Genomic DNA, 27,695 nt, shown 5'->3' on the forward strand with positions numbered 1-27,695 from the left:
CTGGCTGCTGCTTGTAGTCCTGCCCGATTTCCATGCTTTACTACAAGAAGTGAGGATGGCTGTTAATGATTCATACTTGGACTGGATCACAGTTAGTAGTTCAGTACCACATGGGTCAATATTGGGCCCTATGCTGTTATATCAATTTATTAATGACTTTATAAAAGGCATTGAACAGTAAAATAGAATTTTTTGCAGATGGTACTAAATTCACACAAAGCAGGACCGTATTCTTTCACAAATGGATCTGGAGAAGTAACACTGATAAATGTAAGGTTGTGCACTTGGAAAGGGAAAATACTTGTCACCATCACATGCTAAATGGAAAAGCACTGAGTACACGGACATGGAAAAGGACTTAAGCATTTTAGTTGACCGTAAACTTAACTGTAGCAACCAGCGTCAGGCAGCTGCTGCCAAGGCAAATAAGATCATGAGATACATCAAAGGGGCATAAATGCACATGATGAGAACATAGTGCTACTGTAAATCACTAGTCAGACCGCTCGGCTTACTATCAGGGGCCTGAACCCTCCCTCCACTAACCTAGAATTAGGCCATATTCACACGTTTAGAGTTCTGTCAGGATTTAAGCACAAATTCTGTGCCTAAATTGTGACAATCTGCCAACCTTCTGCCGGAAATACATATGAACGGGGTATTTTATAATGGCGAACTGCCATTAAAGAGGATTACGTCTATTAACAATTCTGCAGCGACATAAATAGACGGGTGACGTGAGAAGGTTAAATGCCACAGCATGCTCATTATTGCCGGGGGTTCCTCACTAAAAATGGCAGATTAACTTTATTGAATTATAATGTGGCTAGTCCACCTGCAGATCCAGAGGCCAATTTTGTGGTAGAAAGCGGAGTTTCAGAAGCTGTTATAGGAAAAAAAATATATATAATAATAAAAAAAATCTCTGGCAAACCTGCCTAAGGCCTCATTTACACGAACGTGTTATTCGTCCGTGCGACGCGCGTGATTTTCACGTGTCTCGTACGTACCTATAATAGTCTGGGGCAGTGCAGACAGTCCGTGAATTTTGTGCAACGTGAGTCCGTTGCAAAAAACTCACAGCCTGTTCTATATTTGTGCGCTGTTCGCGCATCATGAACCCATTGAAGTCAATGAGTGCGTGAAAACTACGCATGTCACACGGAAGCACTTCCGCGCGAATCAAGCTGTTCGCACAACAGCAGTGAAAAGGATGAATGAAAACAAAAGCACCACGTGCTTTTCTGTTTATAAACATCCAAACTGAGTGTCATAATGATGGCGGCTGCGCGAAAATCACGCAGCCGCGCATCATATGGTGATGACACACGGAGCTGTTAAGTGCCTTTTGCGCACGCAAAATGCCACATTTTTTGCGTGCGCAAAACTCACACGCTTGTGTAAACGAGGCCTAAAGGTGATGTTTTTTTTTTTCTATTTTAGTGTTCCCTCAACTTTTTTTTTTTCTCCGATGCATAAGGGTATGTTCACACGGCTTATTTACGGACGTAATTCGGGCCTTTTACGCCTCGATTTACGTCCGAAAATGCGCCTCGATAGCGCTGGCAAACATTGCCCATTCATTAGAATGGGTCTTACGATGTTCTGTGCACACGGTCATTTTTTTTACGCCCTGCTGTCAAAAGGCGGGGTGTAAAAGACACCCGCGTCAAAAGTGCCTGTCAATTCTTCAGACGTAAATGGAGCCGTTTTCCATTGACTCCATGGAAAACCAGCTCCATTTAACGTCTGTAATGGACGCAGCAAAAAGCGCCTCAACATGCTATGACGGCTGAAATTACGGAGCTGTTTTCTCCTGAAAACAGCCCCGTAATTTCAGCCGTTACGGACGCTGCCGTGTGAACATACCCTAAGGCTTTCTTTTTTAGAACTAGTGCCGATATATATATTTTATTTTTTAATTTGTAGGGTTTATTTAGGGAAAAATGGTCAAATCTATCTTTGCCTCATTTTTGACACGTTCTGTTTTAAATAAACGACGTTTCAAACCTTTTTTTTTTTTCTTCTCTAATAGTATATCTGATATCAATCAACTTTGTAGTTTACTTACTGACAAAATGTAATTTGTTTATTACAATTCTCTGCGAATTTACTGCCGCTAGCTGTCTCCCTACCTGTAATCTGCTGGCCCTGCCCCTGTTGTCAAGCAGTCTGTCCCTGGTTACAGAGCAGAATTATCAGGCTGCAGAAGGTGGGGGGAGGTGTAACTTTACTGCTTGCCAATAGAAGTCAATGGAGGGGGGGGGAGGATGAGGGAGCAGAGCGAGACACACACAGCCTTGATGGTAAGTAATCTCACCCCACTGCTTGGTTCAGCTACACTGCATAATCTCCTCCATACTGCTGCAGCTTCTAGATGGAGCGAGATAAATAGGAGAGCAGGATTCTCCTCTATGTGTTCTATGTATAGAAGACATGATAGCAGTTCGGCTCCACCCACTAGTTTAGAGAAAACTGAGAATTAGAGCGAGAGCCTGCACAGGGGAAAACTGCTAAATAATGCAGACTACAAGCCAGGTCATGGCCACAAATAGTGTCATTCCTCATGTACACACATATGACAGCGTATTCGGCGAAGTCCCCTGAAAGGTTAGGTACGCTTTAAGGTAGCATGTTCAATGATACAACCAATGTTCTCCGATACCCTCTTTTATATATTGATACTGATAATAAAAAAGTGCTGTGTTTTTTGTGATTTCGCAAAAGTACATAGGGGGTAATTTATTTTATGTCACGTGGAATGTATATTACTGGTGCGTGTAGGTATGGAGAGGTGTACATTTTTGTTTTTGGGTAGTTGGGGATTTTTTATTTCTCCAATTTATGTGTTTTTTTTTTTAGCACTTCTTCTGCATTCACAAACCGTGTTCAATATGGGTTTTCAGGTCTCTTCTGTCAGATGAGTAGATGACCGACAGCTTAAACGGAAAGCATGGGTTCTGTTTCAATTTCCCTTGATTTAAATGGTAATTCTTTTGTTTCAGTTGCATTCAGTTTGTCTCCATTCGCTAGGTTTCCGTTTTTTTGTTTTTTTTTCACAGAAGCAAAAGTGCAGTCTGCGAATGGAGGCAAATGGAATGCAACTAAAACAAAAAAAGTACCATTGAAATAAACTGTAATTCAAATGGAAGCGATGCTTTCCATTTTTAAGCTGTCAGTCATCCCTTCTTCTGAGGGAAGAGAACTAAACTGAAGATGACGGTAGTGTGAACTTAGCCTTGCAGGTATTTCAGTTTCCTGTCACACAGTACAGGGGCACATGTCTGTATACACAATGTCTTGAGTTAACGTTTTATCAAAACTCTGTATGCTAAAGGTGTTCAGGCCTGTCATGTTTTTTTCAATAAAAATAAATAAATTCACGTGTCAAAAAGGCACAATTTAAAAAAAAAAAAAAACAAAAAAAAAAAAGCTCCACTCAAAACACATGTAAATAAAAACCCCATAATCCATGCAGGCAAATCGCAGTCCCTCAATATTCAGGTGAGTGGGGTTGTGATGTAGTACCCTCATATCTGTTAGCTGGAAGTTCTGCTGTGTGGAGGAAAAACTTTAAAGGGTCCGCAGTGCTAAAGCAACGCTTCAGCCCGTTCGTTCTCTGGATCTGTGGGGGCCCCGGCAGTTGGCACCCGCCGCTCAGAAAGTAATGGCGTATCCTAGCTATATAACCTTTACTTTCTGTTAGAATACCCTTATTAACAATGCACCTTTTTTGTTTTGCACTGCTATGTGTATAAAACAAACTATAGAATATCGCATCCTGCACCACCTACGGTATAATGTACATGAGGTGGCCCATTTATGTGAACTTCAACGGAGGTGTTGTGCACATGCCATTGCTTGCATTTTCTACAGGATATAGACACAGGTCTGATCTTCCGAATGACCTTATAATGCTGAACTGATGGTTACACTTGGACTCCTGAAATAACCCCCTAAGTGCGGCCAATAGATACCTCCCGGTTATCGTGCGCACATTACTTGGCTGTGTGCGGGTTTAGTCAGTAGGAGAGCGGGAGACCAGAGCTGCTCGACACCAGAAAAGGTTCAACCATGTTGCATTTTCGAATACCCAATCCCTGTTTTCTTATTCGGGGAAACCCCCATATACATTAGTTTGTTGGCGGAATCTGCTGACGTATGAGTAACTTCAGACCTAATTCTTCTCACAAAAGAAGCCCTGTACAATTTTATTTTTTATTTTTGTTACTATACACTTCTGAAGAAGCACATGGACTAGAGCCTGTAGTGTATGTAACTGAGGTGACCAGCAGCTCATTGCTTAGATTTCAGTCACAGAACTGAGCACAGCATAGACATAACTTGGCAATGGAAGCAGGGACTCCTGAGAGAGAAGCCAGTGTAAACAATATGGCTGACGTTGAAACATGACTGAAAAGAAGGGAATTATGCTATAAACGGGGGACACCATATCAACGTGTCACTGTTAAATGGTCACGTTGTAGGTGAAGACTGGAAGATTTTACCCAAAACGTGAAAATGGGCATATATCATTAAAGCGTCTCTGTCACCACATTATAAGTGCCCTATCTCCTACATAATGTGATCGGCGCTGTAATGTAGATAACCATAGTGGCTTTTATTTTGAAAAATGATCAATCCGCATCCTACACTTCTCATTGAAGAATGAGAAGTGTAGGACGCTGATTGGTCAATGATTGGTCAGTGTCATACACTCCTTTGTACAACGCCCACTTGGTAAAAAGTAAAAACACGCCCAGTTGTCTATTAAGAAACGAATTAACATATATCTAAAATTGCTCAAAAATGTTTTTCCAATTAAAAAACACTTCTCTACATTACAGCGCCGATCAGATTATGTAGGAGATTGGGCACTTATAATCTGGGGACAGAGCCTCTTTAAATCAGAAGTTGGAGCATCAGCCAAAGTTATTTTAATTTATTTACGTGGATATTGCAATCCAGCTGTGGCAGCCATTTTTGCATACGTGACAACAGGACGTTCAGGCATATTCATTGTCACCAGTTTCTGAAAAGCTCATGAAACATTACACCGGATATGGCTGCACTTCCTGCTGTCACTTGATTAAATGGCTATGACCAAAAAGAAAAATGGCAATAATAAAGTAAAAGAAACGGGGTTATCAATTTTCTAATTACCGTTTATTTCCATTAAGTTTTAGGTGGAAATGCTCCAAATATTGTGAACTGGATTTCTTGTAGATACATTTGACCATGCATGTGGAGATGGATAGCTTTGCAACAAATGAGACTGAAGGTGCAGCAAACATGCAAGGAATCCATGGCATGTCTGTTCTGTGTATGTAGGACGGTGCCTGTTTGTGCTGTATATGGTTTCCCTCTGGCCACTACCGCAGAACATTGGTGGAATGCAGCTTGTACCATAGTTGAGTTTAACATAATGTTACACGTGTCATTTTTAAAATCTCAAATCCGCTTCGGAATATATGGCCTGTTTTTATGTATTTTGTGCTGTATGTATTGCATCGTTCTATAGTTTTGACTTCTACGTGGTGCTTTATTTGCTGCTGGCCATGTACACCTTTGGAGCTGTTCCTAACTTAGATCTGGTCGATTACAGGTGGAATAATGAATGTGGCTATATAGGGACTTAGGATCATTAATATGATCGTTCATCCCCATGCAGTTTGCAAATTATCCTTCTGCACAACCTCTGTTTACACAGTGAGATGCGCTGCTGACAGATGACAATTTCTATGGTGGCATAAGGGGTGCTTGTTGGCTGATCACTGCCATGTTTAAATGGGCCAATGATTGGGAATGAGCGTTTGTTCACTTGATCTTCGGCCCGTATAAAAGAGCTTTAAGATGGGAATACATCTATAAAGAGGTCACCATGACCTATCCACTTTAAGGCCCTGTTCCCACAGTTTTTTTTGACGCGGAAACCATGGCAGAAACTGGCCGAAATTGCCTCCCATTGTTTTGAATGGGAAGTGGAGGCGGTTTTTCCCCGTGAGCAGAAACAAAAACGCTCATGGGAAAAATAAGCAACATGCCCTATCTTGAGGCATTTTCAGTCTCCAAAACCCCATTGAAATAAAAAAAAAAAAGGCTGGCAAATTTCAAATCTTCTGTCTCTTTGCTGATCAACCCCATTGTAATCAATGGGAGACGGAAAAAAGGCCGCGAACGGCCGTCGCGGTTTGACAAGTTTTTATGTTAAAAACCACTTGCGGGTTTTCCCCTTTGCCTGTGAAATGGGTAAAAAAACGCGTCAGTCGCGTCCGAGAAACGCTTGTTGTGCAAAACCACTTCAAATAAACCGGAGCTGGCTTTTCCAGGCATAATTTTCTGCCTGTAAAGAACTGTGTGAACATAGCATAGTAGTTCTGCCCAAAGTAACCATTTTAGGCTATTTAAAGAAGCAATAAACAAAATGTTTTTCCCTGACCACCTGTGAGTTATCCCATTGAACAACGCTACAATCTGGAATAACTTCGGACTGTAAACCATGTAAAAGTGTACCTCCAGTTGTATAGAAAAAAATTAAAGGTGCAGGATTTGAGACTTCCGGTTCCGGCGCTGGCGATGCAGGACGCGAGTGACTGAGCTCCCACTCCCGTCCAGCCTGTTTGATCGCAATAGTCGCTTCGGCGACGACAATCAGCGGTGAAGCCACCAGCCCTGCACACGGAAACATACCCGGTGGTGCCTGTATGGACAGGTACCTCCTCAGAAGCGCGCAGAAGCCTGCCATGGAAGATTCAGCCGCGGCCGTGGTAAAGGGAGGTAAGATGGCGGCGCTTCCCGCCACTGCGACCCTGCTATACACACAGGAAGATGAGCTGCAACACCATCAGTCCCAGCTTTCAAGCCCGGCAGAACACATAATGTCCTCTCACCCTGCAGCCATTGATTATGTAGCCCTGGCCCGTGAAGTAGCCAAACAGATAGCGCCAGAACTGCAAAAGGCGCTGGAAAAAACGGTGCAAGATTCCCTAAACCGCGTGCAGGCGGAGCTGGCACAAGTCACTACCAGAGCTGATGAGCTAGAACAGCGTATGACGCTGCTGGAGGATGAAAATGAGCGTCTGCAATCCAAACTGAAAGGGGTGCTGTCTGTTACTACGCAGTTGGGGGACAAGGTGGTGGATCTGGAGAACCGCTCCAGGAGGAGCAACCTGCGACTGGTGGGGCTGAAGGAAGCGGTGATATCTTCTGATTTACAGCGACTATGTTAGAGGACATTGCCAGCAGCTTTAGGTCTTCCCCGTCCCTGCCGGGTGGAGAGGGCGCACAGAGTGGGGCCGGACCCCAGAAACCTCCCAGCAACAGATGACCACAGTTCGCTTCGTCCCAGACAAGTAATCTTTAAACTGTTGGATTACAATGACAAGGTGGCACTTATGAAAGCTTTCCGCAGCAGATCGCGTCCTTTGGAAATAATGGGCATGAAAGTGCTACTTTTTGAGGATTTCTCTGCGGAGGTTGTTTTGACACAACAGAAAAAAGTGAAGTCACTTACACCAGTGGGTATTAAGGGGCTGATAACCCTTGCCGTAGGTGATTTTATGGTTTTGTTAGATAAGGGCCGGATGGCCTTGACATGGAGTTTGGTTCTGGTTTATAAGCCGGGTTTTGGTTATGTTATTAATGTTTATACATGGCTCTTGGAAAAAGGCGGATCTGACTCCCCGAACCAATCACGACTTTTAGGCATTTTAGCTCATCTTATGCACGGCCCAATAACATGAAAATAGTCTCTTGGAACGTTAAAGGGCTGAGATCCCCACAGAAACGGACCAAACTTTTGCGACACATGAAACGATTGCACCCAGATGTGGCCCTATTACAGGAAACTCACCTTGCCGAGCCAGAGTTTAAGTATTTGCTAAAATTCTGGGTGGGTCAGGTTTTTGGCTCGTCAGCAAGGGAGGGTAAGGCGGGAGTTATAATTTTGATACAAATTTTGCGTTTACGCTGGTGTCCCAGGAACGGGATGACGAGGGTCGTTGGATCCATCTAGTGATGGAGCATGCAGGGGAAACTATCAGTATTCATAATGTGTATGGCCCAAATACGATTAACACAGGGTTTTTTGGTCATTTGGAAACCCAACTCCAGCAGGATCGCACTAGGTTTTTGATTCTGGGGGGAGACCTTAACACTGTGAGGTCTTCAAGGGAAGATAGGAGCGCAGGGACTAGTTCGCAGAGAAATAGACATAGGATCTTGCCCGAATTTTTAAGACACACGGCCCTAATAGATGCGTGGAGGAGTCTACACCCAGATGCGCGGGAATATACACATTTCTCCCATGTTCATCAGTCATGGTCGCGTATTGATTACTTGCTAGTTAATGACGCATTATCGCGCCGATTTACGTGAATCGGCGATTGAAGATCTAGTTATTTCGGACCATGCCCCGGTTACCATTACCTTGGCCGACACAGTAGCTAGAGGAACGGATTTTATCTGGAGGTTTCCCGCCTTTCTGGCAAAGGATGAGGGCTTTATACAGAAGCTTAAGGGGTGGTGGATGGAATTTGATGGGGATAATGTATCGCATCGCTCGGAACCGTCATTGTATTGGCGTACAGCCAAAGTGGTAATAAGGGGGAAAGTTATGCAATTTATGTCTAATCTTAAACGCAAAACGACCGAAGGATACAAGGCATCGAGCGGCAGATTACGGTGTGCATACACAGCATTTCTACATTCTCCATCACCGCCATTGGGGGAGAAATGGAGGGAAGCCAAGCGACAGTTTGATCAGTGGTTAGACAAAAGAGAGTATTTACCAGTCCCAATTTGATGCCGATCTAATGCGTTTCGTCAATAAAGCGGGCAAATAGCGCGATTAGCGAAGGGGAGGTATGCACCGTCTCACATTTCAACACTTAACGAATCAAACGGAACTTCTACCTCAGACCCAAAAAAAATCAACACCATATTAAGTAAATACTACCAAGCCCTGTACTCAAACACCCATAGATCTCCAAAAAGGGAGGGAATTTTTGGAGAAGGTGAAGCTGCCAGGGCTCACTCAGGAGCAGAACGGTCACTTGAGCGCAGAGATTACATTAGAGGAAGTTCGGAGCACCATTAAGACCTTATCTAACGGAAAGGCCCCGGGTCCAGATGGATTCACAGGAGAGTTTTTTTTAAATCTCTGAGAAGAAATCAGCCCTACCTTGGTGGCATACTATAATATTTTACGAAGGACGGGTGCTTTACCAGCAGAGGCCAAAGTAGCGCATATAAAGGTGTTACCCAAGAAGGGGAAGAATCCTCTTGACCCGGGGTCCTACCGTCCCATTTCACTGATAGACAAATCAGAAATTGCTCACAAAAATTTTGGCCAATCGGCTGGCTATGTATCTACCCACACTGGTGGGAAAATCCCAAGTAGGATTTGTAAAGGGCAGGGCAGCAGTGACGAATCTACGCAAAGTGTTGACGGTGCTAGAAACGGTCAGGCACGATCCCCAGCCAGGTACCCGGCCGGCACTATTAGCGTTAGACGCAGAGAAAGCCTTTGATAACATACAATGGGAATGGCTGGGGATGGTGCTGGACAAAATGAACGTTCAGGGAGACTTCCGGGTCTTCCTGAAGGGTGTCTACAATAACCCGCAGGCACGTGTTCACTCCTCAGGGTTCCTGTCGGATCCCTTCCAATTACATAAAGGAACACGACAGGGTTGTCCCCTGTCGCCCCTGTTGTTCAATCTCGCATTGGAACCTATGGCTAGATTTCAGGAGGAATCGGATATGTTCAGAGGCATTCAAGTAGGGTCTCGGGCATTGAAGTTAGCCCTGTTTGCTGATGACGTTATACTTTTTATGTCAAATCCTCAAGAACATTTAAGGACGGTTTTTCCATTTTTGCAGGAATTTGGGCAATGCTCGGGATTTAAAGTCAACCTAGCTAAAAGCGAACTGCTGGAGTTGGGCAGGCCATTGCCTAAGACCTTTTGGCAATCCTTGGGGTGTGGGATATCCCCAGTTGAACATTGCATTACTTATCTGGGTATCAGAATAGGAAGGATACCGGACACCCTGTATGGCCTAAATTATCCCCCGTTAATTAAAAAATACAAGCGGAACTCACTAGATGGGGCCAATTGCCGTTGTCCCTCCTGCGAAGGTGCCACCTAATTAAGATGGTTAGCTTCCCCAAATTGCTATACCTCTTTCAAACAATCCCTCTCTTATTGAAGCATGTGGATGTCTAAACTGACGACCTCATTCACTAAATTTATATGGGCAGGAAAAAGGCCTCGCATCGCACTTACCAAGCTCATGATGGGCAAACAAGAAGGGGGTGTGAACTTTCCGAATGTCAGGGGTTATAACGTGGCCTGTCTTTTTCGTCATGTAGTAGATTGGCTTCACGAAACGAGCAATTATTCCAACTTAGATCTGGAGGGGGAGTATGCTTCACCCTGGAACCTGAAAGCTCTGTTACATTGTAGAGTAGTTTCTCTTCCGTGCCGTCTCAAAACCTCCATTGTATTGAGAGATACAGTCCTAGCTTAGAAAGTGGTAAGTAAGCAGTTTGGGTTACCTCACCTGGTATCGAAATATATGCCGTTGAGCGGACACCCGGAATTTTTACCGGGAGTAGGCAAGGGGGACGGATTTGCCTCATGGGGGATGGTAGGCATTGACAACGCAGGGGATCTTATGCACATAGAGGAAAGGAGGTGGTTAACTGGGGAGGAAATTACCACTAAACTCAGACCCATAGAAGGTAGGGTCAATTTTTTACAAATACTTCAGGTACGAGCATTTTGCACCTCCAGGCTCAGTTTTTTTGTGTAAGGAAGCTACCTCGCACACTCTAGATGAGGTCATAGGTCCAACAACGGGGCGGGAGACCATTTCAGGGTTGTATAGAGCACTGAGAGATGGTTTTGTTCGTCCGCAATCAAGGGTTAGTTTCAAAATCTGGGAACGGTGGACCCAAGATCCAGGTATAGGAGAGATCATACTGGGGGGTTGGGAGACGGTAAGGAACAGCGTTATAAATGAGAGCTGGAGGGAAACCTATTTTAAGTTGATGCATTCAGCTATATATGGCTTTAATATTCTGTCTTCACAATCCTTCCCTGACCGCATTACGTGTTGCCCCAAATGCAATACACCTCTGACGAATTTATGGCATGGAGTGTGGAGGTGCGTACATACAAAACGATTTTGGGGGATGGTACAAAAATATATTGAGGATCATTGGAAAGGGAACCTCCCACTGACGCCTCAAGCGCTACTATTCCATCAGGCGAGGCCGCCAGAGGAAGAGGGTGCTCGAGGAGTGAGATCACCTCCAGCGCTGGTGCACACTATTTTACTGGTAGCCTTGAGATGCCTGCTGAGTAAATGGTTGGAGGCAGACACGCCGGGGTTAGAACTGATTGTGTCACGGCTGAAACAGTTATTAGTTCTTGAGAGGGTGGAGGTGGAAAGGCGGAAGGAAACGGGAACCAAGAAGCTATTTGATAAGTGGCAAATATTCAAAGAATCGCATTGTACAGCAGCCGAAATAGCGGAAATTGTTAAAGGGAATGTGTTGCCAGCAAAACATGATTTTTTTTTTTTTTTAGCTAAACAATTAGTGTGTAGGTGATTAAACATTGTTCTAATTTTTTTATTTTTTTTCACGAGTCAGGAAATATTATAAATTGGATTCTAATTTATAATATTTCCCATTGCTGGTCACTAGATGGAGCCATTCCCAAAATTGCAGCATTGCATGTGGTAAAGCAACCACATTGCTTTATGCTGCAAAATTGGGTAAAAAGCCCTCGCTCTAGTGAGCTCTCAGCATCCCCCCCCTCCTTTATCCTGGCTAGTGCCGGGAGAAACGAGGGGTTTGAACAGTCTAACCTCCTACACTGTGTGTCGCCATTTTTTGAGCTAACACACAGTGTAGAAGGTTTACATACAGTAGTAAACACACACTGAACACAAACATACATAGAAATCCCTTACCTGCTCCAGTCGCCGCCGCTCCCTCCGGTCCATCCGCTCCGTCTGCTGCCGCTGCTCCATGTGCACAAGTCCGGAAGCCGCGACCGGAAGTAGTAATCTTACTGTCCGGCCGCGACTTCCGGTCCACAGGAAAATGGCGCCGGACGGCGCACATTTCAAATTGAACTGTGTGGGAGCGCCGTTCCCACACAGCGGCGTACATGTTAGTGGATGGAACGGGCCCCGTTCGCAGTCCCTATTGGACTGGAGCTGCCGTATTCCATGTCTGTATGTGTCGTTAATCGACACATACAGAAATGGAAAAAAAAATGGCAGCCCCCATAGGGAAGAAAAAGTGTAAAAATAAGAAAAAGTAACACACAAACACACAAATGAATCCAAACGTTTTTAATAAAGCACTAACATCTTTAACATATTAAAAAAAAAATTGTGGTAACACTGTTCCTTTAAGCCTTTCCAGCACACAAAGTGGTACTGCACACAGCTCTTGGCAGGCACTTTTGGGGGGTTGCAACTTTGAACTAGGTGGGGGATAAATGATAAGTAGATGCTCATTGATGACCTAGGTCGTGTCGGGGTTGGGGGAAGTTATGTTTTCGGTCCATATGAAGATCGACACTTATGCCATGTTGTTATGTTGAATTTAATTCAAAGTTAATTCAATGACAGTTGAGTGCTGCGCACTCATGATGTAACTTTTACGTGAAATGTTTGTAAGAAAATGTGAAAATTGACAATAAAAAGGATATTTAAAAAAAAAAAAAAGGTGCAGGATTTTGAAAACAAGAAGCAGAAGGCCTCATTCACACGGCAGGGTTTCCCGGCCGGGTGCCGGCCGTTCATAAATCGGCCGGCACCCGGCTGCATTAGGAATAATAGACCCCTAATGGGGCTATTCACACGACCGATTTTTTGACGGCCGGGAAAACCGCCCGTCAAAAAATAGGACATGCTCTATTTTCGCCCGGGTACCCGGCCGCCCGGCTCCCATAGAAGTCTATGGGGCCGGGTAATACCCGGCCATCACCGGGATGTGTCCCGAGTGACGGCCGGGTTTTCCGGCTCTTGCGCTCTATCTCCTCCTCCTCACAGCGCAGAGTGCATGTGAGGAGGAGGAGTTGATGCCATTCTGACGAATGGCATCGCTGTACACGGTGTGGCAGGGCCGGGGTGTACAGCAGGTGGAAGGGAGCGCTGCGCTGGCTCCCTTCTCCTGTTTTAAAAGCGCCCTGGCCCGGCGACACCTTTGATGGCGCCGCTAGTAGCAGCAGCAGCTGCGGCTGCTACTACTGTAGCGACGCCACTATAGCAGAGCGGGGAGGTATCTCCCCGCTCTGCTATGTGCTAGCCGCACTTTAGCTCCTTGAAGGAGCGGAATCCCCGTGTGTTCGGGGATTCCGCTCCTGGACAGAGCGCTTGATGTCTCTGTCCATATCTGGGCAGTGACATCAGGGGAAACTCCTGAAGCGGAATCCCCGAACACATGGGGATTCCCCTTCAGGAGTTGCTGCTGATGTCACTGTCCGGATCTGCCCGGCCCGGCACGGATGCATAACTTTATGCAAACCGGCCGGGCAGAATGGCCGATTTTACCGGCCGGCAATCGGGCTCGGACCCGACCCGGTCGTGTGAATCCCGCCTAACTTTATATAGAAGAATTATTAAAGAGCGGCTGTGGTCTGTGCTGCAGGCTGCTAATAACCATGCAATAGGCAGTGTCCTGCTCGGTCTCCTAGGCTCCTGTGTCCAGTACAGGAACAAGCACTGGAGGATGTAATAAGTAATACGATCCTGCCATAAAAAGTATACTGTGCAGTATATGTTTTTATAACATGGAGCCTATAGGTGACTGATACCACTGTATGTCACCCTTCACAGGCCTCCCTTACACGTATGCATCCGGAAGCTTCTGTGACTTAACTGTTCATATATAGACCGTTATCGCCAGAGCTTCCCGACACATCAGGGGCTACCCTGCACGGCAGCCCTATTCCCTGTGAACACAAGACCTTTACAGCCGGAGTCCCTGGCTGCTTTCAAAGCAGCCAGTCTCCGGCTATTATCTCTGCTGGGGAATCTACCTCCCTTCAGCTTCTGTGGGGTAGCCCTAGTGATGTGACTATCCATAGATAGTCCGGAGTTTACCCAGGAGCAGTCTCCAGAGGCCAGTGCTCTACCAACGCTCTAGTCGGGGACTCCGGCATCACAAAACTCCTGACATCCCTGTCCATATATGGACAGTGAGGGCTGGTGCTTCCCCTGGCACAACCCTACAGGTAGTTTTCTGCCCAGGGGTTTCGGCCGATGTATACTACTGTATGCCTATACAGTGGGATACGTGGCAGCCTGATTTCGTACCGAACACAGAAGGAATAAATGCACTGTGAAAGGGGCCATATGAGCAAGCCCCAGCATGCATTACAGCCGGTCTGTGCTGCTATTTAGAAGCAGAACCCACTAAACAAGGACTATTTAGCAAAATCCTGCACTGTAATAGTTCCTCTATATAACTAATTACAATCTACACATGGAACAGTTGAAGGTTCTTTCCCTAATGCCATTTGTTATAGTATAACCGACTTGGTTTGAACGTTTCAATTTGTACCTAGATGCCACCTTGATCCCCTTACCAATAGTGTGACACATTCATAGCACTTATTTTGTTTGATTTTGATTCTATTTTTGACCAAATGTTTCAGAAGCTGTGATCTAAAACATTAATGTTAAGTATAGTTTATTGCTTGCACCTGCTTGTCTAAGGTTAAAATGGTCCTTGTAGGTCTCCTACGTTTTTTATATATATATATATATATATATATATATATATATATATATATATATATATATATATAGTATCAATTAGTCTCCTAATCTAGTAGTTGGCATAATTCCCCTTGTCTGGCAAGAGCTGTCAAAAGTACAGATGTTCGTGCAAACCCATATTGTATATACTGATTAATTTATAGGTTAACCACAGTCCTAACACTGACGAGCGGAAATTGCTGTGACTGCTGGAGAAGTAGGGGGGTTGCTGGGATTATGCGAGGGGTCTCCTGGGACTACTGATGAAGTGAAGAGGGGCTGTGTCTCTAGTGAGGAACACCATTTTTATTACTATATGGGAGAAGGGTACGCTTCTGTGTTTACTATTAAAGAGGCTCTGTCACCAGATTTTGCAACCCCTATCTGCTATTGCAGCAGATAGGCGCTGCAATGTAGATTACAGTAACGTTTTTATTTTTAAAAAACGAGCATTTTTGGCCAAGTTATGACCATTTTTGTAGTTATGCAAATGAGGCTTGCAAAAGTCCAAGTGGGTGTGTTTAAAAGTAAAAGTCCAAGTGGGCGTGTATTATATGCGTACATCGGGGCGTTTTTACTTCTTTTACTAGCTGGGCGTTCTGATGAGAAGTATCATCCACTTCTCTTCAGAACGCCCAGCTTCTGGCAGTGCAGACACAGCGTGTTCTCGAGAGATCACGCTGTGTCGTCACTCACAGGTCCTGCATCGTGTCAGACGAGCGAGGACACATCGGCACCAGAGGCTACAGATGATTCTGCAGCAGCATCAGCGTTTGCAGGTAAGTAGCTACATCGACTTACCTGCTAACGCCGATGCTGCTGCAGAATCAACTGAAGCCTCTGGTGCCGATGTGTCCTCGCTCGTCTGACACGATGCAGGACCTGTGAGTGACGTCACAGCGTGATCTGCCAGAAGCTGGGCGTTCTGAAGAGAAGTGCATGATACTTCTCATCAGAACGCCCAGCTAGTGAAAGTATTAAAAACGCCCCGATGTACGCACATAATACACGCCCACTTGGACTTTTACTTTTAAACACACCCACTTGGACTTTTGCAAGCCTCATTTGCATAACTACAAAAATGGTCATAACTTGCCCAAAAATGCTCGTTTTTTTAAAATAAAAATGTTACTGTAATCTACATTGCAGCGCCGATCTGCTGCAATAGCAGATAGGGGTTGCAAAATCTGGTGACAGAGCCTCTTTAAAGGGGTATTCTGGATTTTGCAAATAAAACTTTTATTTTCCTGTATATGCAAAAGTTATACCTTATTCCAATATGCTTTCTGTATCCATTCCACACTGTTTTCAAGAACTCTGCTTGCGTTCATTTAATAGAAATGTTCATTGTTTACTCCAATGGGGATAAAAATCTGTTCTGGTCATGTGATGGACACATAGGTGCACGTCTCGTTACAAGACACCGCTCTAAGAGGCTAAGTCTACACCTAGACTATTTATTGCCAACTCAAAAAAAAACAAAAAACGTTCTGAAGTTGCTGTTCATAGAAATGCATTAAGTAGCTTGAAAATCTCCTTTGGTCAAGCGAGTCGCTAGTGATTTCTAATCGTTACATGCTGGGGTTTTGGAGCATATTTTAAAAAATGGTTGCTACTTTTTTTTTTTTTTTTTACACCTCCATAGAATAAAAAGTCTGTGTAGCCCCAGCCCCACTGTACTGTAAGGGTACATTCCCCCAAGCTCCGGCGACTGCATGGAGGTGAACCCATGCCCAAATGTGTTGGCCACAATATTATTGGCAAAATTTTGTGGATTTTGGGCACCGCATTTGGATGTGGTTTGTGTCTGCAATGGAGCCATCCTTAAAGAGGCTCTGTCACCACATTATAAGTGGCTTATCTCCTACATAAGGAGATTGGCGCTATAATGTAGGTGACAGCAGTGCTTTTTATTTAAAAAAACGATCTGTTTTCACCACTTTATTAGCGATTTTAGATTTATGCTAATGAGTTACTTAATGCCCAAGTGGGCGTGTTTTTACCTTAGACCAAGTGGGCATTGTACAGAGGAGTGTATGACGCTGACCAATCAGCGTCATGCACTCCTCTCCATTCATTTCCTCAGCGCATAGGGATCCTTTTAGATCGCTATGTGCTGTCTTATACTAACACATTAACAATACTGAAGTGTTTAGACAGTGGACATTCCACGGGATGTCTATTCACAACCCCTGCACTTCGTTACTCTGTATGTGGTAGTTACAGCAGAGGAAGCGTAATCTCGCGAGATTACGCTGTAGATGACAGGTTACAACGAGATTACGCTTCCTCTGCTGTAACTACCACAGACAGAGTAACGAAGTGCAGGGATTGTGAATAGACATCCCGTGTAATGTCTATTCACTGTCTAAACACTTCAGTATCGTTAATGTGTTAGTATAAGACAGCACATAGTGATCTAACAGGATCCCTATGTGCTGACTAAATGAATGGAGAGGAGTGCATGACGCTGAACGGTTTGTCGTGTTTCCTGGACTGTTTGATGCGGTCTCTAGAAATTGTTGAAGACCTCCAGCAGAAACCACTTTATATCACTTCACCCCCCTCCCACCAGTTTATTGATCCAGTACTGCATTTCTTTTATGAATATTGTACTCCCTTCCCTGCAGTCCAGTCTGCCACGTATCCAACACCATCTTGAACAGCCGCCTCCCTTACCATGATGCCTCGGATAGGGGCCGTACCGTCTCTGCCTGCTGGGAGTACAATGAACATACGTTTGTTAATATTCCCCTATATAATATGAGATTATAAGTGTATATAGTCAGGAAGGTTAAACTGATCTTCTGTGTGATCGGAACCGGTCTGGTCATCCGTAACTGTGATAGATTGTACCCCCCCCCCCCCCTGTGGAGAACAGTCCGCGTTATTTCATCATACAGTGAGTTCTGTTGGCTGTATGAGTGACACATAGATTCCCATAGACTCCAGTAGAAACTGCACATCAATGAAGCCGGATTCACACTTCTGTAACAACCTTGGTGTGATCTATAGTGATAGAAGCAGCAAAAAAATGAACTTGTAAGAGACTGACACATGGAATACCTTTTAATGGTTCCACATTTTTTAGTAGGAGTACCCATTAAGATTTGTCCCGGACTGTATTACGGAGTATTCGTGCCTTTTGTGTGTGGGTCCCTTCAAAGAATACTGGCTGTTCTATTGAGTCTGTTCTGCTGACTATGCCTGGGGGACAGTGAACCACAACTTAACTTTATTAACAGAATCACTCTTTCAATGCAGAGAAATCACCGTTCCAAACCAGCCAATCTCTTTAAAGTGTCCCGAAGTTACTGGCAACTGTATGAGGCCCAGCGGGTATTGTGCACAGGTCATATTTTTATTAATTAGGACCTGTGCACGATACTCACTGGGCGTCGTACGGTTGCCTCGGCAACTGGAGTTTGTCGCGCAGTTACGAATCTCCACGCCGGATGGGAAAGTAACTTTGGGGGGACCCTTTAAAGGCATCATTTGGTCAAGTTTTTATTTTATTATTTTTTTTTGCTTTTTCTAGAATTTGTGTGCGTGTGTCTTATCTTACTACAGCACCCAGATGCTAACTTATTTTTAACAGAATTCTTGAATACCCCTTTACACAATAGGAATGTTTTATCAAAACTGGTGAAAAGGAAAAGTGTAGTATTTGCGAACGGCAACTAATCCGATTTTCTTCTTTCATTTTCCAAAGGACCTCCGCAAAATGAAAGGTGGAATCTCCTCTGCTTTTCCTTTGCACTAGTTCTGATAAATGTGCTCCAATGTGGTTGAAAAAGTGTATGTATGTGCATTGGTACAGATAAACTAGGGATAAATGACATTTGTATAGAATACAACATTCTCTCTCCCTACTATTTGTGTGGCAAGTTTTCCCCATTGACTTCATTGTGGAACTGGTGTTGCAAAAAAGCGCACAAAAAAATCGAAACAGCCCAGATCTTTTTTTTTTTTTTTTTCTTTCTAGGCCGCACATTTTATGCAGTTCTGTGCATTTCATTTCAAGAATAACAATGTTATTACGCACAATGTGGCTACACACCCTTATAATTATGTGTTCCATACAATACGTTCAAGCTGGTTATTTAGTTGGCTGTCATTCAGGTTTAAAGAAACAGGATCTTGATCCTATGTAATTTTCCATAATACAATAGTCACATGCTGTATGCATACATGTTATCACAGTTAGGCCCCATGCACACGAACGTGCTTTTGCCGCCGCAATTCTCCTGAAGATCCACGGGAGAATTACGGCCCCATTCATTCCTATGGGTCCATACCACACGACTGTGGTTTCCACGATCCGTGCATGGCCCATGAGCCTGGACCGCAGAAAGAACGGACATGTCTTATTACGGCCGTGTTATCCAGGCTCATAGCAAATAATGGACGCGGCCATGTGCACAGCCCGCGATTTGCGGGTGACAGACCGCAGCCGGCCGACCCGAAAATCACGGTCGTGCACATGGCTACGCTCCTGTGCATGAGGCCCATTACTTGCACTAAATTATTGGCAATAACATGGCTCAGTTGCCAGCACTAGAGCAGAGGATATTCTGTTTATTTTTAGTTAATTAATTTAGAATTTTTTTGCTTTTTATAGTGTTAACATAGTTTCCAAAAAATGTTTCCTAATCAATAGTACAAGCGCTATTAGAGTTTGTTATAGATCTTCTTTCTCTACTTATCAGACAAATAATCCGCTATACTGAGAGAGCAGATTACACTGCTCATTACTTCTGTATAATGTCCCCATATGTTTCTCCTTTGTGTGAGCGATATGGACGAGCAGTGTCTCTCCTGTGCTCTGTGTATAGGAGACTATATAGCAGCTAGTCTCCGTCCACTCTGGAGAGGAGTTCGGGGAAAACTGGCACTTTGACATAGAGCCTACAGAGGGGAAACCTGGTAATAAGTGCAGTCCTATAATGACCAGTTATTCCCTTAGGTACAAACACATTTGACAGCTTATTCTGAAATAATTTACTCACTATGGTAAATGGGGGAGGGGGGCTCAACTTTTTTTAAAAATGTTTACATTTCAATAAGGCTTTGATTTCTTTGGTTTAAAGTAACAAAATTAAACATATTTTGATTTCTCATATATCTTCATTTACCTGAAAAGTGACAGCTAAACTTCTGATGGCTGCTACTTGGTTATATGTCCTAACTGCTTATCTGTAAAGAGAACCTTTCACCTGCCCTTACATGTGCAGCATGTAATGGTCAGGGCTTCACAAACACTGGCACACTTTAAAAAAGTTTCCTATCTTCCTCAGTTATTTACGTATCGGTGCCGTTATATAGGTCGCCCGATATGTATATAAGCCCCTGAACTGTCAATGGGGCATTTCTATCTAAATGGCAAGGGCACGCGATCGCTTCGCTCTGGAACTGTTTTGTTCCCTCCCGTGAGAACATACACAGGCTGGTGGTTCTGCAGGGAGCGCGCTCTGTCTGTGTTATCGCGGGAGGGAACACATCGCAAGCCGCCCTGACACTGTCCGTAGCTGATTGGACAGTGTCCAAGCTAAGAGATTGCGCCCCCTTGCCATTTAGTTAGATAGAAACGCCCCATTGACAGTGCAGGGGCTTATTTACACATCGGGTGCCAAATATAACGGCACCGATCTGTAAATAACGGAGGAAGATCTGAAAAAAGTGTAACGTGAGCCAGTGTTTGTGCAGCCCTGACCATTACATGCTGCACACGTATGGGCAGGTGAAAGGTTCTCTTTAACATTGTAGCTGTCATCCTCGATCTGGTTTCTGTTTAACAGCAAATCCTCAATATTCAGAATAGAACTCTAAATGTGAGCAGATGTACACATTTCATATTGCATTAAAGGGGTTTTCAGAACTAATGTAAAGCACAAATATCTATATCTGTCTGAATGCTCAACAGGTAAATCCTCAACAGCTCAGAAGTATTTATTTATTTATTTTTTTTATTTTTTTTTATAGCATTTTTCATTTTATTGCCCACCTCTGTGCAGCACTTATTTCATTTCACCAGGGCTTGCTGTGGGCAGGATAACCATGTAAGGGACTACAGTTCCCGTGGTTCCGCTCTCTCACATAAATTGCCTCTATTTACATCTGCCTGCATGCCCCTCCATTACAAGGTGTAAGGTAGTGGTGTACTTCTACACGGGGTCTGCTACTGGCACCGCAGTGCTGTTCTGCTGCTATACTCTGAAGGGATTGTGTTTCACATGCTGGCCAGTAGATAGTTCAGAGACCGGGAAGGATAATGGAGAGCAGTGGAGATAAGAGGCATTTGGTTTGTGATGTCCTGTATTATACAGAATGTCACACAAGCAGGAAATAAACACCAGGAACATATTCATGTGAGACTGGCATACAGAGGCATTTCAGCTACAGACAGCACTTTAGTAAGTAATAACTCTTACCGCAGTTCAACCATTTGAAATGTTTGAATGTAAATGTTGCTTTAAATGGCATCTTGCTGACTCACATATAATTTACATAATTACATCGCCCTATTTAAAATCCGCTTAAGATGCAGGAAGTTGATGGTTTTCTGCTTTACTTTGGGGGCCTTTTTCCTCTGTGCCAGACCCTTTTATAGTTGGGTTCGACTGTTCGTTAATAACTGGTTTAATTTGCTGGAAAAAAGTGCTTGATGCTGGTGGAATGTAAGAGTGTAATTTCATGAACTTGATCTACTGCTTTTTCATTTCTGTATCCTTACTCATCTTTCATCCTTAGCAACCTCCATAGACAAGTGCATGTTTATCTAAGCTACAGGCATTACATAATATCAATAATTGGCTTTCAACCTTCAGGAAAACCGGCCTCGCTCCCTTCTAATACGTGTATATTTAGCCTGCTCAATGTCAAAGGATTCCCTCCTGCTTTTAGTTGAATGAAATCCCATGACCTATTCCAAAATAGGTTTATATTGTGGATGCAATAGTGTAGTTATCTGTTGAAATGTTGACTTTGTATACGTCTTTCTTTGTAGCAATATGAACCGTGAAGAACGGAACGTGCTGCGTATGAAAGAAAGGGAAAGGCGAAATCAAGAAATCCAGCAGGGCGAAGAGGCCTTTCCATCTACCTCTCCTCTCTTTGCTGAACCTTATAAAGTTGTAAGTGTGCTACACGGTAATGATATTTCTGCTTTCCCAGTGCAAGTCTTCATCTGCTGACTATGTACTTGTAATGTGCTCCCCGCAGTGGGCAGTGACTTTTCGCATGAATTGCCATAACCCTTTTGGAGGCATGGCTTCCAAAGAGTTCCTTTCAGTAATGGAATCCGTATTGGTTGTATTTCTCGTCACATGCCCTGGCTTGTAAATGTGTTGTCTGAGTAATAAATTCGCCAAACTTGACTGACTAATGAGGTAATTGCTTCCGGATTAAAGAATAATTGAATTAAGCATCATTTGTTTATTACACTGGAGACTTAGAGATTCTCATCTTTAGGCCCTGTTCACACAGTTTTTTTGACGCGGAAACCGCGCCCAAAAACTCCTCAAAAACCGCCCGAAAATGCCTCCCATTGTTTTCAATGGGAGTTGGACGAGTTTTTTTTACCGCCAAAACCCCATTTCAATCAGTCAGAAAGAGGAAAAATAAACCTCGACGAGTGTTTTGACGAGTTTTTGTCAAACCACTGTGCAAAAACCTACTGGAGCAGTTTTTGCAGGAGGAATTTTCCTCCTGCAAAAAACTCAGTGTGAACACAGCCTAGATGTGAATAATAAAGAAAGCGGAGGTTTAAGCCCTAGCAAGTCGCCTTCACCTTTCCAGTTTTCTGTTCAGCGACAACCGCGCTCCTGTGGTGGTGCTGGTCATTGCAGGAACTTCGGATCCCTGCCCTTTAAAACATAGCTTTGTAATGCAACTGATGATTTATTTTATTTTTTCTCATCCTTCATTCATAAACATTTATTAAGTGTTCTTATATATGTTTCCCACCCCAATACTTGGGCAGAGGAGAGTCAAAAAGTAGCATTGCCTAATACTACTCCTTCTATATCTTATTAACTATCCATATTGATGCGGTTTTTCCTTTTTTCGTATGATATTAGCGCTTTTGCTGTGTTTATCCATTCTTTGGGTGAGGGCTCTTAATAGTCAGCCAATTACGAGCAGTTTTTAGTCTAGCCAGAAAAATCAGTTGAATGAACACTCTTTTAGTATACTATACTTTTTGTTGCACTTTAACCATGAAGAATGCCTAGGACTTCTAAAATCGGGGGGAGAAATCTCTATTTTATATTTATGTAAAACCCCTTCAGACGAGAAACCTGAACTATTGGATCTGTCTGAACTATTTTTTTAAATACCCTGAGAATAATATGAGCTTAATGTCTGATTTTTATTGAAATGATTTGCATTACGACGACAACCACTGTCCATATTTTCTGTTATGGAATATTGGCTTCCTAGAGGGAGATTCACCGCTTGGTTATCCACATCTGAGCTAAAAACGGAGTGCCCTTCTGATAGACCTGGCTGATTACCCGGCCAGCTTCCATTTTAAAGGGGTTGTCTTCATGGCACAGCCCTTCTTTTATTGAAACGAGTTTTGTTTTTGTATTGTGCAAGTGTGGTGTCACTCAAATACCTTTTGCTATTTTCCAATATTAACTAATTTTATCCTTCTATACCTAACCTTCGGAGTTCTCTTGTTTAGCTGTGTTTCAATTCTGAAGCGAAACCTATCAATGTCCGAATTCACTGGCTAAGGCACCAAGAGCTGTCCTGTGGCCATGCCAACAGCCAGTATGTTAGAAAACTGTTCGCTCCCTAATGGAACTAAAAACAATATTGTGACGCCAACCCACAGCATCAAATGTTCACCTCATGATGAATATTAATGAAACCCCAAGTTCTATATCTACTATATCTTCATTTGAAATGGCTCTAAAAAGGGCTACAACTTTCCCTGCATAAAAGTCTAAGGCTAAAGTTTTATAAATGTCGGAACGCGTTGTAGGCAAAAACAATGTAATGATTCTGGTCCTAAAAGAGGACCTGTCACTAAGTCAGAGAAAGTGAACGAGCAGTCTCGCCTTACTACTGCTGTCTCATGGACTCAAGCGGTGCTTTCATTTCTACGCCCCCGTTCCCGAGATATGGCCCCCGTTTAGTTTTTTGTGTTTTTTGCCAAATATGGTAATGAATCCCTTACTAGAAAAGAGGGAGTTAACGCCAGCAGTTCTCCTTAGGTGGAGCTACCTCGCCGCCTCTGACTCTGCCCTATCGGCATGATGATGCTGCTTCACACACAGTTCTAGCTCAATGGGATCTCTGGAGGGTCACTGTGAGAGACTTAGGTTGGAGGGAAGGGGATCACTTCAAATAGTCATGTCTTGGGCTGTAGACCACCTAAAACAGTGGTTCTTGTGGCATATGAAAGATCAGATTCTTATCTTTCATGTACCACCTGTTCCATTTCCATACTGTGATATCTCCGATTGTGTCACTTCTAGAACTGCGATCTTGGTGGCATATGAAAGATTAGAATCTCACCTTTCACATGCCACCAGAACTGTTCTAGGTGCTCCACAGCCCGAGATATGGCTATTTGATGTGGGGGAGAATCTCTATTGTTGACACCCTCTTGGCTAGTAAGCGATTCATTAACGTATTTGTCACACAAAAAATTGGGAGGCCATTTTTCTGGAACAGGGGGCTGAAGAAATAAATATAAGCATCGCTGGAGTCCAGGAGACCGCAGTAGAAAGGTGAGACTGCTAGTTCACTTTGTATGACCTAGTGACAGGTCCCCTTTAAGGCCAAAATCAGGGGGCTATATAGGTGGTCTTTTGAATTCTGTTATCTTACAATTTACACCACTATAATACCTGCCCAATCCAACCTGAGAAATGTAGCTGCAAGAATATTTAATTCCCGCCGCTGCTGTGCAAAGATTTGTCAAATGCAGGTTGCCGCATCCTGTATTCTAGGTATATGGCAGCAGACTCCTGATTTTGTGATACATACTGTTTCTGATAAGATGCTCGGGAAGCTGCGGGGATTAAGCATTCCTGGCAGCCTCCATGCCCTGTTGGACCTCTCCTGCTTGTGAGTAGTGTGTCTATTCACGTAGAGATATATGGAAATAGTTTAGATGTTGTAACCAAGGACCTACGATTGTCAAGAAGTTTTGGAAGATTTGCATGAAAAGGCATTCAGTGATGGCCACTCGCATTGTTGAAAAAAAATAAAATAAAGAAAAAAATGGCTTTACATATGTGAGTTTCCAGGGTCTCATCAAAAACCACTTCCTTCTGTTGTGATCTGTATCTGTTCAGTACTTTTTGTCGCCTCTGACGCATACTCTACGTACGTGACCACGTAACCTTTTTCTTAGAAACATTTTTTTACTTCACTGCTGAGCTCCCGTCTCTGATTTTTATTTATACGCCTGTCTGTTTTATGTCCGAATGGATTTAGTTTTACTGGAAGTGTTCTATCCGGTCAATATGGAAGTATGTCTTGCTGTTTTGTTTGCTTGAGTTGTTACGCCAGACATTATAGTATATGTAGTGTTTAGAAGCCATTCAAGATAAGGGCTTTATATGAACCCAAAATAACTATGAAATTGTGAATAAAATAACTTTCATGGCCTTGTTAGCAATTCAGATTTGTGTTCACCCACGTAGTGCTGGAGATTTCAAGAATGGGCAATCCCAATAACTGGGTAGCCAGTGCGCCTAGAAATGTGCTGCTGGTGCCCAACTTTTTTTTTTAGTTTTCTGTTGACTATGGAAGTTCTTTTTGAGGACTACTAAGACATTTTATATTGGCTCCTAAAATCTACAATAAGTATGTGGGCTGTAAATGTAATACTGCAGGGGCAATTGTGTTCTCTGAATTTCTTCTGGGACGCGCCACAACCTGGGAATGTCTGCACAACTCGTAGCAGGGTGGTTATTCTGATGTGAGGGTATGAGGATGGCCGCACCGGAGTGGTAGAATAGATTTACTGCATTTACTTGGCCATAATATAACACTGTATCGGAGCTATATATTTGGCACCAAGAACAGTCACATGTTGTCGGGACAAATAAATTAGACCATTCCCAAAGGTTTTGTTTGGAAACTATTTTCGGATGGTATCCAATCCTGTTTTTGGTATTAAATGTACGGCTATCTGAATTCCGCCTCATACTAGTTCTACACCACAACTTTGGTCACGCGACTTAAGCTTCCATAGCATAGACTTGAGTCGCACGTTTTGTGCGGATTCATGCTTCTGCAACTTCTATTTGTGCTTAAACTGCAGATCAATGCTGCTTTGGTGTGACACGACTGTTGCGCCACGTTTGTTTTGATGAAAGACGTGCACCGTTTCCATTTCATGACATACCAATGCTTTACCCTGTGGACAAGACACGCGACCAAAGTCGTCCTATAGCCCTGCCATAAGTCTCAAGTTACCGGTACAAAGTAAATAGCCTAAATAAGCCATCAACGTCTTTATTTCGCAGACCTTGCTTTGTTTCTCTTGTTGTGCGTGTATATAATCTTTGGTCATCAATCATGATATTAAAGACAAGTGCCGTGATTTGTTTTTATTTCACAAAGCTCCTCAAAAATGGACATTCACTGTAATAAAATAAGTGGTTTGTGATGTGATGGACCTTTTGGCTCTAACCTCCATTATACAATTTACTCATCCCCCTCTTTTCCATTGTTATTGTTGTATCCATAGTTTTGTTCCCATCAGAAGCAATTTTTCAAAAATAGTTGTTGATCGTATAACTTTTTGTTTTGGTTTGTTACCAAGTGATGTGACTGTTCGTGTTTGATTTGTTTTATTTGGAGACATTCATTGTAGTATTTCTTACTAATCTTTTTGTCTGTGCCCCTGTTTTAGACAAGCAAGGAAGATAAATTATCAAGCAGAATCCAGAGTATGCTGGGGAACTACGATGAAATGAAGGATATGATAACTGACCCCCCTTTGTCACTTGGGATTTCCAAGCACACCGTTCCTCCTCCTCCATCAGATGATAAATCTGGACAAAACTTTTATGCTGATCAGAGACATAGTACTTCACACCAGAGCAGTAAATGGACTCCTGTAGGGCCTGCACCAAGCACTTCTCAGTCCCAGAAACGTTCCTCAAGTGCACAAGGAGGGCACAGCCGAAGCAGTGGCAGCAGTCAGAGGCATGATAGGGAGTCCCACAGCAGTAGCCGGAAGAAGGGGCAACACGGGTCAGAACACTCAAAATCACGGTCCATCAGCCCAGCAAAACAGGCTGCTTTAAATTCTAGCCATTCCCGTTCTCATGGGATTGATCACCACAGCAAGGATCGTCCACGCTCTAAATCTCCAAGAGACCCAGATGTGAACTGGGACTCCCCTTCACGAGCACCTTCATTCTCAAGTGGACAGCACTCCTCACAAGCATTTCCACCGTCTTTGATGTCAAAGTCTAGCTCAATGTTGCAGAAACCTACGGCTTATGTACGGCCCATGGATGGGCCAGAATCTATGGAACCAAAATTGTCCACTGAACACTACAGCAGTCAGTCTCAAGGCAATAGCATGACGGAACTGAAGTCCTCTAAAGCACACTTAACGAAACTGAAGATCCCTTCACAGCCACTGGATGTAAGTCACTTCTTCCATGCCCTCTGAAACCCAACGTGTGGCCCTACTACACAGGTTGCCTGACTTGTAAACTTTGTACCACTTCACCTTTACATGGCATGTTGTCAGTTTCCAGATTCAGGTTTTTTTTTTTACACTACTACGTCAGTCACTTGTTTTATCACTTCAGGGCTCCAAAGTCTAAAAATGATAGGAGCCATTTATTTTGATAGTCAGTCCACATTCTAACCTACATGCTGTGGTAGGTCAGTACTCACGGTTTACAAAAGATTGACTGAAAAGGGAAAGC

General features: G+C 43.5%; 1 protein-coding gene across 4 annotated transcripts in view; it reads left to right on the forward strand.

The window, feature by feature from the left end:
* The window catches only part of AFF4 (ALF transcription elongation factor 4), a 119,903-nt gene that overhangs the window by 58,249 nt on the left and 33,959 nt on the right, over positions 1-27,695 (forward strand). For 2 of the 4 annotated variants that reach the window (XM_075856457.1, XM_075856454.1), the window contains exons 3-4: positions 21,791-21,917; positions 26,663-27,406. In XM_075856457.1, the coding sequence (XP_075712572.1) occupies positions 21,795-21,917; positions 26,663-27,406 (867 nt within the window). In that variant the 5' untranslated portion in view covers positions 21,791-21,794. Of the gene's footprint in view, positions 1-21,790; positions 21,934-26,662; positions 27,407-27,695 lie in introns of those variants that run through there. The other 2 variants (XM_075856456.1, XM_075856455.1) reach the window with 2 other exon arrangements.

Source organism: Rhinoderma darwinii, chromosome 3, assembly GCF_050947455.1.
Source record: "Rhinoderma darwinii isolate aRhiDar2 chromosome 3, aRhiDar2.hap1, whole genome shotgun sequence".
Taxonomy (NCBI): domain Eukaryota; kingdom Metazoa; phylum Chordata; class Amphibia; order Anura; family Rhinodermatidae; genus Rhinoderma; species Rhinoderma darwinii.